The 13,749-nt window shown below is 45.2% G+C and overlaps 1 protein-coding gene across 1 annotated transcript in view; it reads left to right on the top strand.

Moving 5' to 3' along the window:
- The window catches only part of DAPK3 (death associated protein kinase 3), a 41,472-nt gene that overhangs the window by 22,164 nt on the left and 5,559 nt on the right, over window positions 1-13,749 (top strand). The window contains exon 5 of the mRNA XM_083179365.1: window positions 3,409-3,435. Within this exon, the coding sequence (XP_083035491.1) occupies window positions 3,409-3,435 (27 nt within the window). The remainder of the gene's footprint in view (window positions 1-3,408; window positions 3,436-13,749) is intronic.

The raw sequence follows: 13,749 nt of genomic DNA, 5'->3' as shown, positions 1-13,749 counted from the left end.
CCTTAAGTTTTGTTAACTTAAGGACACGCGATGCCCGCGATTTACCCCCAAATCGCGGGCATCACGTTGGTCGCGGCCGTTATAAGGGGCCGCGACGTGACCGACGCGATGCCCGCGATTTCCAATAGACAGCAATGTTTAAATTATTACAGTAATGTTAAATGATGTGCAAAATAAAATGACAATGTGAAATGGGCCAATATGGCCATTTCACATTGGATATGTTTTTAAAAAATGGCCCCCCACCACCGTTAACGCCACCCCGCTATTGACGCCAACCCGAAGCGTAGCGAGCGGCGGCGGTACGCGTCCTCCGACCTTTTCATACCCCTACTATCCACGTCGGCGTGGAGTTGAGAATAGAAAGTGTGGCGAGCGACCGAGCCCGAAGCGTGGCGAGCACACGCAGATACCTTCACAGGTATCCGCGTCCCCTCGCGGGCTTCACAGGTGTCCTCGTCCCCTCGCGGGGTTTGCTGCGCTCGCCACGCTTCGGGCTCGGTGGCTCGCTGCGCTCGGCACACTTTCTATTCTCAACTCCACGCCGACGTGGATAGTAGGGGTATGAAAAGGTCGGAGGACGTGTACCGCCGCCCCTCGCGGGCTCGCTGCGCTCGCCACGCTTCGGGTTGGGGTCAATAGCGGGGTGGCGTTAACGGGGCCGTGAAACATTTTTTTTAAAAACATATCCAATGTGAAATGGCCATATTGGCCCATTTCACATTCTCATTTTATTTTGCACATCATTTAACATTATTGTAATAATTTTAACATTGCTGTCTATGGGAAATCGGGTCCATCGCGTCTTTTAACATTACTGTCTATGGGAAATCGCGGGCATCGTGTCGGTCGCGTCGCGGCCCCTTATAATGGCCGCGACCGACGCGATGCCCGCGATTTTTCAGGTGCAATGAAAAAATCGGCAGCCCGGATAACTCACAAGTACCGACTTTTCAAATCTGGGTTGTAGGAAGCATATTATGTCTTGGAGTGGATAACTGTTTCCTCTTACCTTGATTGGCAACTGATAATGAAACCATCCGGATTCTCTGTCAGAAAACTATTTTGCAGGACTGTCTCTACACTACCTATGTTTTAAATGGCAAAAGCAACCTGATTATGCTTTTTAAAATGATTGCCCCTTTAATATATCATCAAACTTCCCGATTCCTGCATTACATTTACCCCATGTGTTTATGCTGTATGCTCGTTTTGGTAGAAAAGCTACTGATACATAAACCTCTGTGTCACTTAAGAATCATTGGTGTCTTGTGGGTGAAGGCTATAGGCAGCATATGGGAGATTGTATAACACTGTGTTACATTGTGTCAAATTGTCATATTAATTTCTAAAATATCACTAAAGGAATATGAGGAGTTATTACAGGTATTCTGTGGTTGGCATTGAATTTCATCCTTTTACATGGTGACCTAGTGAACAGGTCAACAAGGTAACCATATGCATAAAGTGGGTGCCCAGTAAATGAGGGGCAGTAAGTCCCTGTACAGTACATTTAGGTGGGAATAGATGTTTGTGTTCTTTGGAGAAATAAATTTGCTGTGATTGACACTGCTCTTAACTAGTTGTAATGTTCATTCTAGCACCATGCACCTGTCACAACGCGTACATTTTCTCTTTCCAGTCTGGAGTGTGTCTCACTGGTCTAATACTTCTGGCACAGTCTGACACCACAGGCAGGAAACAGTAACTGCATGGGTTGTGAGGTTCAGGGTACTAGAATGAACACTATAGCTGTACAGGGTGCCATCTCTTTACAGGAACATTACATTGGTGCTAATTCTGAGTTGGAAGTAAAGCAAAAGAAAAGTATAAAAATGTGTCCTTTTGCAAAACCATGCTGCACTGCAGATGGAAAACCTCTAAACTGCAGTGTAAAAATATATCTGGCCCATATTTGCGGGCTTCAAGCAGAAGCTGTATTTACCCTGCAAGCAAAAGAAAATAAATGTATTTGCACCACTACAATGCATCATGATTTCGTCCATATCTAAAGTTTTTGTTTTTTTTTAAGTGTAAAAGCTCCTTCCCTCCTCAGTTTTCAATAAGTGCTGAAAGGACTATGTCAGTACTGAATTATTTATTCCCTCCTTTTCTAAAGTAGTCAAGATGATTAGGGACACATTGGGCCAGATTTCTTAAGCTTCAAAAAAGTGATAAACAACCAGCGAATCAGCTCCTACCTGACCTTTTTCAAACGGTTAATGACCTAGAAGTCAGGAGCTGATTTGCTGGTTGTTTATCAAACTCCATTTTATCAATTTTTGAAGCTTTATACATCTTGCCCTTAGTTACATGTGGTCAAAGTGTTAGGAATTTACTTGGACAGAACGGCAAGTATTGGGAAGAGTCATTTCTTTGCATCATAAAGAATGAATAGAGCTTGCATTTAAGCAGTTGATAAGTCTATGTATTTTGATTAAGCAGACATATACTGGTGCTGATGGGACCTGTTCCATTTAAACTTATTCTGCTCGCTTAGTATTTACTTGGTACTTGTTTCCTAGCACGGTGCCCATCGCATACCGTGTTTAGTGGTGTGCGATGCGATATTCCCGTTAAATTAACAGGAGTGCTTGTACAATGAAATATCGCATAGCATTGCATGCCAGCAAATGGCATGCAATGCGATTTTTAATTGTACAAGCACCCTGATGGGTGCTTACAATGTTAAATGCACCCCCATTGTCAATGCCACCCCCACTATCGATGCCAACCCGAAGTGTGGCGAGCACAACGGTACGCATCCTCCGACCTTTTCATACCCCCACTATCCATGTTGGCGTGGAGTTGACTTTAGATAGTGTGGTGAGTGCAGCGAGGCGAGCGGATGCGGAATAGGAGCCCGAAGCGTGGCGAGCCCCATGAGGGGACATGGAATACATGTAAAATAATCTGTGTCCGCTCGCCACACTATCTAACATCAACTCCACGCCGACGTGGATAGTGGGGGTATAAAAAGGTCGGAGTTACACTGACTTTATGTCCAGTAAATCTGTCTTTAAACATTCTCATCTGGGGCAGTTTTTGTACATCCCCATAAACATGAAGTGTCCCTCAGATGAAGGAAAGAGAAAACAGGATTTTTTGTTTAGTTTTTGACACTTGCCAGTCAACCTCTTATTCTGACTTCATCTTTTTTTTCAACCTATACTTGAGGCTCTTTTTGTTCAAACTGTAGAGGGGTTTAAGGGGAGGAGCTTTTATACTGCAAAAATGTTAGCTTGTTAAGTGCTGAAGCTTCTGTCTCTGCATAACCGCATAGTCATAAAGTATATCACAGATGATATCACAGAACAAAAGATTTAATCATATCGTATCATAAATACATTAGAAATAGTATGTGTTTTTAAGGTTTTCACATTAACATATTGTTTTATCTATACACAGGAGCATTGGAGTGATCACTTATATACTGTGAGTATGCTTTGACCATTTTTTTTTTTCAATATATATTTTATTGAAGCTTAAGTAATGAGACAGTATACAATAAAAGTGTCCACATATATAATGCACAAGTGGTCAAACAATAAATTGTACATGTATGTCTTGTACTGGTCTAAGACAGTGAGAAGCTTCAAATAACTTTTTCCTAACTTAATATAACAGCTCGAATCATGAGGGCAACACACACACATCTATAGTGGTGATCAATCTTGTAAGATGAAGGCTGTGCGGTTCACAACAGATTTAGTTTATGCGTATACCATATAGCCTTATAACAAAAAAAAAAAAAAAACATTTTTTATTTTTTTTTCATATTCTTTGTATCACCCAGGAAGATGTGCGCGTATAGCCATACTACTTTTGTCCAAAACAGAGGACAAAACAATATAAGCAACTTTAATAAAACAAACCATTGCTGCCTACCCGGTTCCCAAGGCCGCCGATCCATCCATGGGGCAATCCATCCATAGGAGAGGCTCGAGTAAGAAGAGGAAAAGGGAAAGAGAGTGAAGGGAGAAAAAGAAGGAAGGGGGGGAGGGGGGGGGTATCAGAGTCGTAGAGTAAAGGAATTTAAGTGGTCTTATATGGGAATAGGGTCTTTATTGCCAAGGAGTTGATAGGAGTACCATGTTGTAGATTGGAAACATTGCCTTAGAGCAAGTTTAGTTGCCGGGGGTAAGGTCTGGATAAATTTATTCCAGCATCGAAACAAAGCAGGTGTTAAGGTTTCTTTGCACTGGGAGGTCTCAAGCCAATCCATTGTAAACAGAAAGATTAAACGGGAGGTAGCCATAGGTAGAGTGGGTCCTACATCATGGATCCATTGTTGCAGGATTGCTTTACGGCCTACGGCTGACAGGATCATTACTAATTTTTTTTCATTTTTGGGTATGCCCGATTGGTCTGCTAGGTAGCCGAAGATTGCCCAAGGAGCCGTGCAGCTAAATGGGATGCCCAGGACTGTGGTGCCATATATGTGTAGGTCGGACCAGAATTGTCGAATAGGAGGGCATTCCCAAAAGCAATGCATTATGTCGGCCTCTGTGGCAAGACACTTGGTGCAACCTGCAGTATCAGATATACCCATTAAATGTCTCCTTTTGGGGGATAGATATGCTCGGTGAAACATCTTATATGTCATTTCCTGGTAAGAACTTGCCGGAATAAGCTTCAGAGATGCACTAAAGGTTTCAACTATTTGTTCAGAGGAAATGGAAGCGATTTGGGAAGCCCATCTGTCGATTTGTGGTAATTCAGTCTCGGGGTCTATCTCGACACGGATTCGTGAATAGATTAAAGACGTTGAGTAGGAACCTATACGTATGAGCGAGTCCATAGGGTTGATGTAATCGGCATCCTGTAGTTTAGGTAGTACTGTCTGTATATAATGAACAGCTTGGGCATAGAAAAAACCATGGGTAGGGCTGATGCTAAATTTTTCCTTCGCCTCATCAAATGAGAGTGGTGTATTAGAGTGTAGGAGGTTACGGATGTTCAGAATACCTTGTGAGCGCCAAGCAGTGAAAGGTAGTGCAGCGGTTCCCCGTTGAAAATCTAAATTGCCAACTAACGGGAGGAAGAGGGAATGTTGAAATTGGAGACCAAGAGATTTCCTAGACAGCCTCCAAGCTTGGGCAGTAGAGCGTAGCAAGATATTATCTGAGTGAGGGATTTTTAGGGTGGAGGGAGTAGCATGCAAAAAGTAACTAAGGGAAAGGGGGGTACATAATTGGGATTCTAAGGCCACGTCTGTATATATATTTGTGTTTCTAATCCAGTCCATGGCAAAACGGAGAAGACAAGCCACGTTATACTGTCTAATGTCTGGTAGGTTAACTCCCCCTTTAAATGTTGTTTGAGAGAGTTTTTTGGCACTAATCCTGGGTCTTTTGTTGTTCCAGATAAATTTAGTAATTGCAGAGTTAAGGGTGGAGAGGTCTGATTTAGAGACTAAGAGTGGGGTCATTTGAAGCACATACAGCAGCTTAGGGAAACTAGCCATCTTAATTAAATTACATCTACCTAGAAAATTGAGTGGTAGGGTGTTCCAGAGACTGAGCTCCGTTTTAATTTTGTGTATGATCGGTTGTAAATTGTTAGAGTAAAGATGGATAGGGTTAGCGGGTAATTGAATGCCCAGGTAGGTGATATAAGAGTTAGTCCATCGGAAGGGGAATGGAGTGGTCCAATCCAATCTCGCCTGGTCGTGTATAGCGAGTGCCTCTGATTTTTCAAAGTTAACCGAAAAGCCTGCAAAAGTTGAAAATTCATTTATGGTCTCTATGAGTAAGGGGACAGTGTGATGAGGTTCGGAGATGAATAATAGGACATCATCCGCAAATGCGGTAATACGGAGTTCCCTATTGCCAATCTGTATTCCCTTAAATCCAGGGAGTAATAGAATGTAACGTATAAGGGGCTCTAAAGCTAGGTTAAAGAGAAGAGGGGACAGGGGGCATCCCTGCCTAGTGCCTCTCTCCAAAATGAACGGTAGGGAGGTGACATTATTGACTGTTACTTGTGCCGTGGGTGTATCATAGAGGGTGCGTATAAGATCGCAGAAAGTTGGACCAAAGTGTTGGAAGTGCAGTACCCTATCCAGGTGCGACCAGGCTATTTTGTCAAATGCTTTTTCTGCGTCTAAATTAATAAGAATGTTTGTGAGTTTTTTCTGGATACGGGAATGTGTTATGGCGGCAATGGCGGCTCTAATTCCCTGCACTGATTGCCTATTTTTGACGAAGCCAAGTTGCGCAGGTGAAATCAGACTAGAGAGGCATGTCTGGAGTCGGTTGGCCATCAACTTAGTCAGGATTTTAAAATCCTGGTTGAGGAGTGAAATGGGTCTGTAGGAGCTAACTAGTGAGGGGTCCTTGCCAGGCTTCGCAAGTACTATGATTTTGGCTTCGTTAAAGCGGAGGGGCATTTCTCTGGAGTGGAGAATGTGGTTGTAAAGATTGGTAAGGGTCGGGGTTAGCTCATCACTTAACATCTTGTAGTACTCCGCTCCGAATCCATCTGGGCCAGGACTTTTATTATTGGGTAGGGATTTAATGGTGTCTTTAACCTCCTGTTCGGTAAATGGGCTATCTAAAAGGTCTCTATCTTCCTGGGATAGGGCAGGTAGTTGGGCTTTCTCCAGGAAGGATAGGCCTGCCTGTGCATTATCCGGACCTTTAGTATAGAGGGTTTTATAGAACGCCATGAATTCCGAGCACATTAGGGAGGGATCGGTTATCTTAGCTATTGTAGTGTTTATCATATTGACCCACGTTCGGGGCCTTTGTCCTTTAACCAGATTGGCCAAAAGTTTGCCCGATTTATTGCCCCATCTGTGGAACTTATTCCGTTGGAAACCATAAGATGTCTGGGCATGTTCAGTGAGAAAGGTATCATATATTTGTTTGGCAGAGAGGTATATCTCTTTGTTAGAAACGGTATCATGTCGCTTGTAGTTCCTGTAAGCCGAGGTGAGTGTATTGCTTAGATCCCGCAGGCTAGTCTGGAATTTCTTTTTTTTTGAGTGGATGTAGGACATGATGTGACCTCTAAGAACAGCCTTAGAGGCCCCCCAGAACAAAGGCGTGTTAGAGTTTTGGGCTTCGTTGTCAGCAGAGTACAGCTGCCACATATGTCTTAGGTGTAATAAGAAATCGTGGGAATGGCGGAGGTATGCTGGGAACCGCCAGCATCTAGAGAAAATTTGAGGTAGGGAAAGCTGTAAGGTCATAGTAATTGGGGCGTGGTCTGAAATCACAATGTTGGTAATGGTTGTCTGAGATATTTTGGGAAGAATACTTGGGGAGGTGAAAAGGTAGTCAATGCGGGAGTGTGATGAGTGAGGGTGAGAGTAGAAGGAATAGTCCTTTACTGTGGGGTTGTGGATGCGCCATGGGTCTATTATGTCAAGTTGGGAGCAGAAAGAGGAGAGGAGATTCGTAGAGGAGCCAGCTTGAGTGTTACATACCCCAGATCTGTCCATGGATGGATCGACGACCAGATTGAAGTCACCTCCAATTATTAGCTTCCGACCTCCCCAAGATATGAGTTTCTCTAGGACAGCTGCAAAGAAAGAATGTTGTGAGACATTTGGTGCATATACGTTCAAGAGAGTATAGGTAGTATCATCGACCAGGACGTCTAGCAGTATGAATCTCCCCTCCGGGTCTAGAAATTTTCTTTGTACTGAATACTGTAAATTTTTGTGAAATAAAATTGCCACCCCCCTAGATTTATTACTATATGGTGCAGATATGCATTCCCCAATCCAGGGAGCACGGAGTGTATTGCGGGTATCATCTAGCCAGTGCGTCTCCTGGAGGAGAATGATATGGGGGGATAAGCGCTTTAAATGGGAGAGCACCTTTTTACGCTTTATGGGATGGTTTAGCCCTTCTACGTTCCAAGAGACAATATTAATGGACGTAATTTGTGAGTCCTCTTCAGTAGCTAGTTGGGGGGATGAATGAAGTGGCATATCAACCTATACCCATGGACGGATGCATCATAATAGGAAATTGTAGGGTATATAGGGCCCCCCCCCTGTCCCAGCGAGCAGGGAGAGGGTAACCCTGGATAGGGCAGCAACCAGAGCATCGGCAGGCAGCATAACAAACAAACATATAAAGGTTAACCAACAGCCTAAACATAACAGTATGTGTAGGAGTAAACCGTGCGCGTACAAACGCTCCGCACATGCGGCCCGGACCTTAAGAAAAGGGGGGGAGACATATCACAAGCAGAAATAGTTGCATGGATTAAAGGCAAAGTCAGGTGTCAGGGCGGGAGAAGTGGGATTTGGCTGCTTCAGGGTCTTCAAAGAAGAGCGGTTTGCCATTCTCATACACCCGCAGCTTGGCTGGGTAGAGTAGTGAAAACTTGACTTTAGTGTCAAATAGCTGCTTGCAGATGGGGGCAAACTCCCTGCGCTTGTTGGCAACCATGGTAGAAAAATCCTGAAAGATGAGCAAACGGTCTCCTTTATAGTTGACAGCGGCAGTTTTGTGATAATGATCCAGGAGCTTCGCTTTGTCGGCGTAGTTTAGTAGTCTCATAATCACCGGGCGTGGGCGGCCAGAGGAGGGTTTTCGCTCTGGGCCGATCCTGTGCGCTCGCTCTATCGCCAGTGGGGTCCCCTTCAGGTCCAGGGCTAGTTGTTCTGGGAGCCAAGTGGATAGAAGATCTAGGAGTTCACACCCCCTGACCGCCTCTGGTATGCCGATGACTCGTAAGTTGTTCCGTCCACTGCGGTTTTCAAGGTCATCTAGTTTAGCGGCGAGACCGTTAAGTTCCTTTTGCTGGGATTCCACCGTTTGTTGTGCGGTATGGAGATCGTCCTCTAGGGAGGATATTCTGTGTTCCGCCTCGTCTAGGCGGCCAGAGTGGTGTTGTAGTTGAGTCAAGGTGGATTCAATTGCCTCCTTTATACCTGCTAGTTTTTCGTCCAGCAGGGGGCCTAATACCGCTGCTATGTCAGTGGGTTTCATTTTAGGCATAGGGGTGTTAGACTTGGTTTTGCGTCTCCGCTGGGAAGCAGATCGGGATGTAGAGTGGTCAGAATCAGAGGAGTTGCCACCTGTGGTACCTTCCTGAGAGGCCAGGACAGAACCAGTGGGGGTCATGGAAGCAGAAATCAGGAATTTTTTCATAGAAGGCTATATAAAAAGGAAGAAAAAAAAGGGATGCCAACAATATGCAGGGAGCAGCTAAAGGGATATCCGGGCCTCACATCGGGGGCAGCGGCAGTCACATGTTAAAGGAAAAGATCAGGGCCAAAACGGTGTGAATGGTAATCCTCAGTCCAGGTCAGTCCATGCGGATCTACATGGCAGGGAATGTCAGCATGGTAGAGTAAATGGTGGGGGGGGGGGGTGGCGGGAGACCGCGAGAGTCGCAGTAATGCAGTGGACTTAGGGGGAGAGCACTTATGCGGCGAATGTAGACAAGAGGCACACAAGTGGCATCCCAGACAGGCCACGATCCAGTGCAGGCAGGGTGCAATGTGCAGGGTTCACTATCTGCCGCAGCAGCAGGGTACACTATACTGTAGATGTTGGGTGCAGAGTCCCCAGGGATGACTGGCTGGACTCAGGGATAATGTCCAGGCTGCCAAAAGTGTCCAGTAGCGCGCACACACTAATGGGGGACTCTAATATGGGGGGATAGGTCCCAGCCCCATGTTATCTGTGTTATTGTAAGATGGTTGCCGGGCTGCAGATGCAGGAAGGCTTAGAAGCCTAGTCCCCAGATCTTAATACTTGTTCCAGCTATTGTGCCCAGGTATGGGGAGAGAGTGTCTTAGATATACAGTGCAGCGTCGCAGACATCCAGGAGTTTACTGAGCCTGTGCTGCTGCCTGTGCCCCAACCAAGATGGCCGCCGGCAAATACAGGGCAGCAGCTGGGTCAGTGGGGGTGTGAATGGAGGGTACCTGCTCTCGCCGCACTTGCCCAGGTGTAGAGGGGCTTCTGGACGTGCCTGGTGGTGTCTGGCCTGCCCCCTGGAGGTCCTGGAGAGGCTCCGGCGGCGTCTCCCGGTCACGGAGCTCAAACTCCGGCAGCCGCCTGTAATTGAGGTCCCGGCTCCGGAGCCGCGAGCAGGCCGCAATCCGCGGAGACCTCAGAGAGGGTCTCCCGACTCCGCTGCCGCCCGCGGGTGATCGCCGGAGGGGTGAGTAGGCGTGGGGGGTCCCCCAGTTATCGGCTGGGTCAAGAGCGCTGCCCGGGTGCCCACCTTTGTGTGGATGTCCGCGGGAGCTCAGGCTGGGTGCTCTGCTTTGACCATTTTAATAAGCAAGAAAATGTATACTCCTTTAACATTGTAAGCATACTTCATGAACTGTCCACTTACAGAATAGTGATAACACAACACCCAATCAGGTATGTTTGAAAAATGACAGGAGTTGATTGGCTGGTGCGTTATCACCTCCACTGTATCTTTTCACCAGGGCTTAAACATCTACTCCAGTGTCATTAAGTATCTGTGTACAAGTTGCGAAAAGTGTGGGGGATATTTCTCAAATCTTGGGGTGAGCACCAACCAATCATCTCAGGACATTTTACAAACCGCCTCTAATTGACAAACTGGTTGGTACTTTTTTCTATCTGTCCTCTATATCACTTCAGTATACCACAGTAATAGCTGACAAAAAAAAAATCTAAACAATAATGAAGCCGCAAACTTTGAGAAAGCCAATACTTTTGCCCTGGCTGTATTTGATAAATGATGAGCAGTTTCTAAATTGGTGTGCCCCACAGACTGGATGCAGCAGTTATGTAGGGTGTACACCAGGACAATTTGGTCTAAAATGACTCAATTTAGATACAATCTTTTGTAACGATTGTATGTAAATTGGGCATGTTTTGGGCCATTTCTGATCCAATGTACGGCCCTGCGGGTTGTTAGTTCATTTTGCAGATCCTACCTGCAGGAGGTAGGATCGGTAAACGACCATTCTAGTCCGTACAAGTTGTGGCCCAGATCGGATTGGGCCCAGATCGGATGCAGATCGTGAGCGGGTCACGCGATCATCTTATGACCACCTCACAATCTGCATCGTTCTGGTGTGTACCCAGCAGAAAGCTCTTTTAAAAAAAAGTTTACATATATCCTTTTTCATTTTTTCTGTGAATTTTGATCTTCCTATAACTTTAGTGTCCCGGGCTTTGAAACTGTGAAGTTACATAGTTACATAGTAGGTAAGGCTGAAAAAAGACTTGCGTCCATCTAGTTCAACCTGGTATAGATATCCATTGCTGATTTGGTAGGTTCTGATATTTTACAGACAAATTATATTTCTTATTTGTACCCATGGATGTTTTTCTCCAGTAAATGTTTGTCCAACTTTGCCTTGAACTCTACAATGCACTACAATGTGCCTCTACAAGTATATCTTTGCAGAGGAGTCTAGGAATAATGCAAAAGGCTATATAATATTTGAATAAGGCCTCTCATGACTGGTTACATTGTCATATGAGGGTTCTCCGTTACTTGGAGCAAAAAATTCAGAAACAGAGGTGAAATAAATCTGCAAGACTACCTCAAGATAGCCTAAGCAGGTGTCATGCTAGGAAACAAGTACCGAAATAATACTTACCAACAATTCCATTTCTTCAAGATACTTCATGACAGCCTTTAGTGTGCCCTCCCTTAAAGCGTTTTTCCCAGGACCAGATATTCGGGATACTCAAAAGATGAGGGAGGAAGAGGAGGAGCAAGGTTATGTAAACTAAGTTGGTAATCCCTGGGGAACAAATCTTCCTATCTATGGTGGGGAATAAGATATCCCAGGGTAATGGCTGCCATGAAGCATAAATCGCTGTATTTTTGTTTGTTTTTGTATTTCTTTTACTATTGGAACCTCCACTGTCTCAATATTGAATTGTATGATCTGGTCCTCACATTTTTTTTTCTGGAACTATGTAATTTATGAGGGTGGTTGAATGAATAATGTAACAAGCACTCTCATTGCGTATATGTATAATCAATAGAATGGCCTTAGTACAGATTATTTTTCCATTGTCCAGATGCTTGTCTAAGCCTCTTTTTTCCAATTGTACACCAAGGCATTTATCCTGGTATAAAAGAAATCTGTGTAATTTAAAAATAGGACAAAAACTACTTGTTGTGCTTCACCATCAGTTACAAATCGCCTTCCACCCAGATGCATCTTCAGTAGTCCAAAGAGATGTTCAGTACCCTGCAATATCACTCGATTGCATCTGTCCTGAATCAGATGTTCATTATGGCATAAATTTAGTGTTTATTCTAGAATTCTGTGCATAATCGGTAAAGAGGGCATATTTTAATTTTAAAGGGTAATATTTTTAAACATAATGATACAGCCCCTCCAATGTTTGACGATGTTTCTGCCGGGTGTGGTATGGCGCTCCAAAAGGGGGGATCCCAATGGTCAGTATCCCGAGGTCTGAATCCCGACTGCAGGTGCTCCGAAGGGGGGGCGAGTGCAAAGAAGCCCCTTGCGGGCTCGGTGACTCGCTTCACTCGCTACATGTTCTTTTCTCCCTCTATGGGGTTTGTGGACCCCCACAAGGGAGTATAGCCCTTGTGAGTCGGGAACCCCCCTGTTGGAGCACCAGCAGTCGGGATTCTGACGTCTGGATACTGGCCTTCGGGATCCCCCCTGTCGGGCAGTCATCTGGCACCCGTTTCTGCCAGCTCCGTCATCTTACAACTGGGACAGTCTAATAGCCATGAGAAGAAGCCTACATGCCCTGGAAGTAAATTGGAATGAAATCGAGCACATTAAACACATGGGGAACATTAAATTGGGAGAAATAAGCAAGTAAATTTGCACCTTGGTAATCGATGTTTTAATGCATTTTTTTTTCTATACATGCATATTTGGCAGGAAGCTTACAAAGTTTTATTTATACATTGCAATATAGATTTGGACATAACCCTCTCACATTTAAATATGCCTGCATATTTTAAATCTGCTGCAATGCAGCATGGTTTTGCCAAAGTGCAGGTACTTGGGGCGAAATGTAATAGGGTGCGATTTTTGGACGAGTTCCAAACTCGCCAGAAATCGCACCTTTAAAAATCGCGTTTTTTGCCGCGAATTCGCATATGTAATGAGATGCGAATTAGCGGCAAAAAATGCGATTTCCAGTCATGAAAATGTGCGCATTTTCAGTCATGAAAATGTGCGCATTTTCATATATGCGATTTTGGGTAAAAAAATAAAATTAAAAAAAAAAACGGCGTGGGGTCCCCCCTCCAGAGCATAACCAGCCCCGGGCTGAAAGAGCCGGTCCTGGTTTCATAAAATCACAGGAACAAACAAGTTGGGGTTCCGTGCATTTTATAAAACCAGCACCAGGCTCAAGGGCCGGTCCTGGTTCCCAAAATACGGGGGACAAAATGACTAGGGGTCCCCCGTATTTCAAGAACCAGCACCGGGCCCAACCAGCCAGCAGGGTAATGCCACAGCCGGGGGGGAGACTTTTTATACAAGTCCCCCCGGCCAAAGCATTTAGCCCTCTGACCGGTCAGCATGGGCAGGGGTCCTGGGGGAGTGGGGACCCCCCCAAAGAAGGGGTCCCCCCCCTCCAGAACTTACCAGCCCATGCTGAAGCCCGGGGCTGTCCTCGATGCCCCTGGGCGGTGGGCATCGAGCTGATATTTGGTGTAAAAAAATAGATAAACTATTGTTTTTTACTGTGGCACTACAAGTGCCAGCAAGCCTCCCCAGCAAGCTGGGACTTGGAGAACCACAAGTCCCAGCCTGCTGGGCATTAAAGGGCCCGCTGGCACTTGTAG

This window comes from Crinia signifera, chromosome 1, assembly GCF_055691185.1.
Source record: "Crinia signifera chromosome 1, ASM5569118v1, whole genome shotgun sequence".
Classification (NCBI taxonomy): domain Eukaryota; kingdom Metazoa; phylum Chordata; class Amphibia; order Anura; family Myobatrachidae; genus Crinia; species Crinia signifera.
This window is presented reverse-complemented; position numbering and strand designations above follow the sequence as displayed.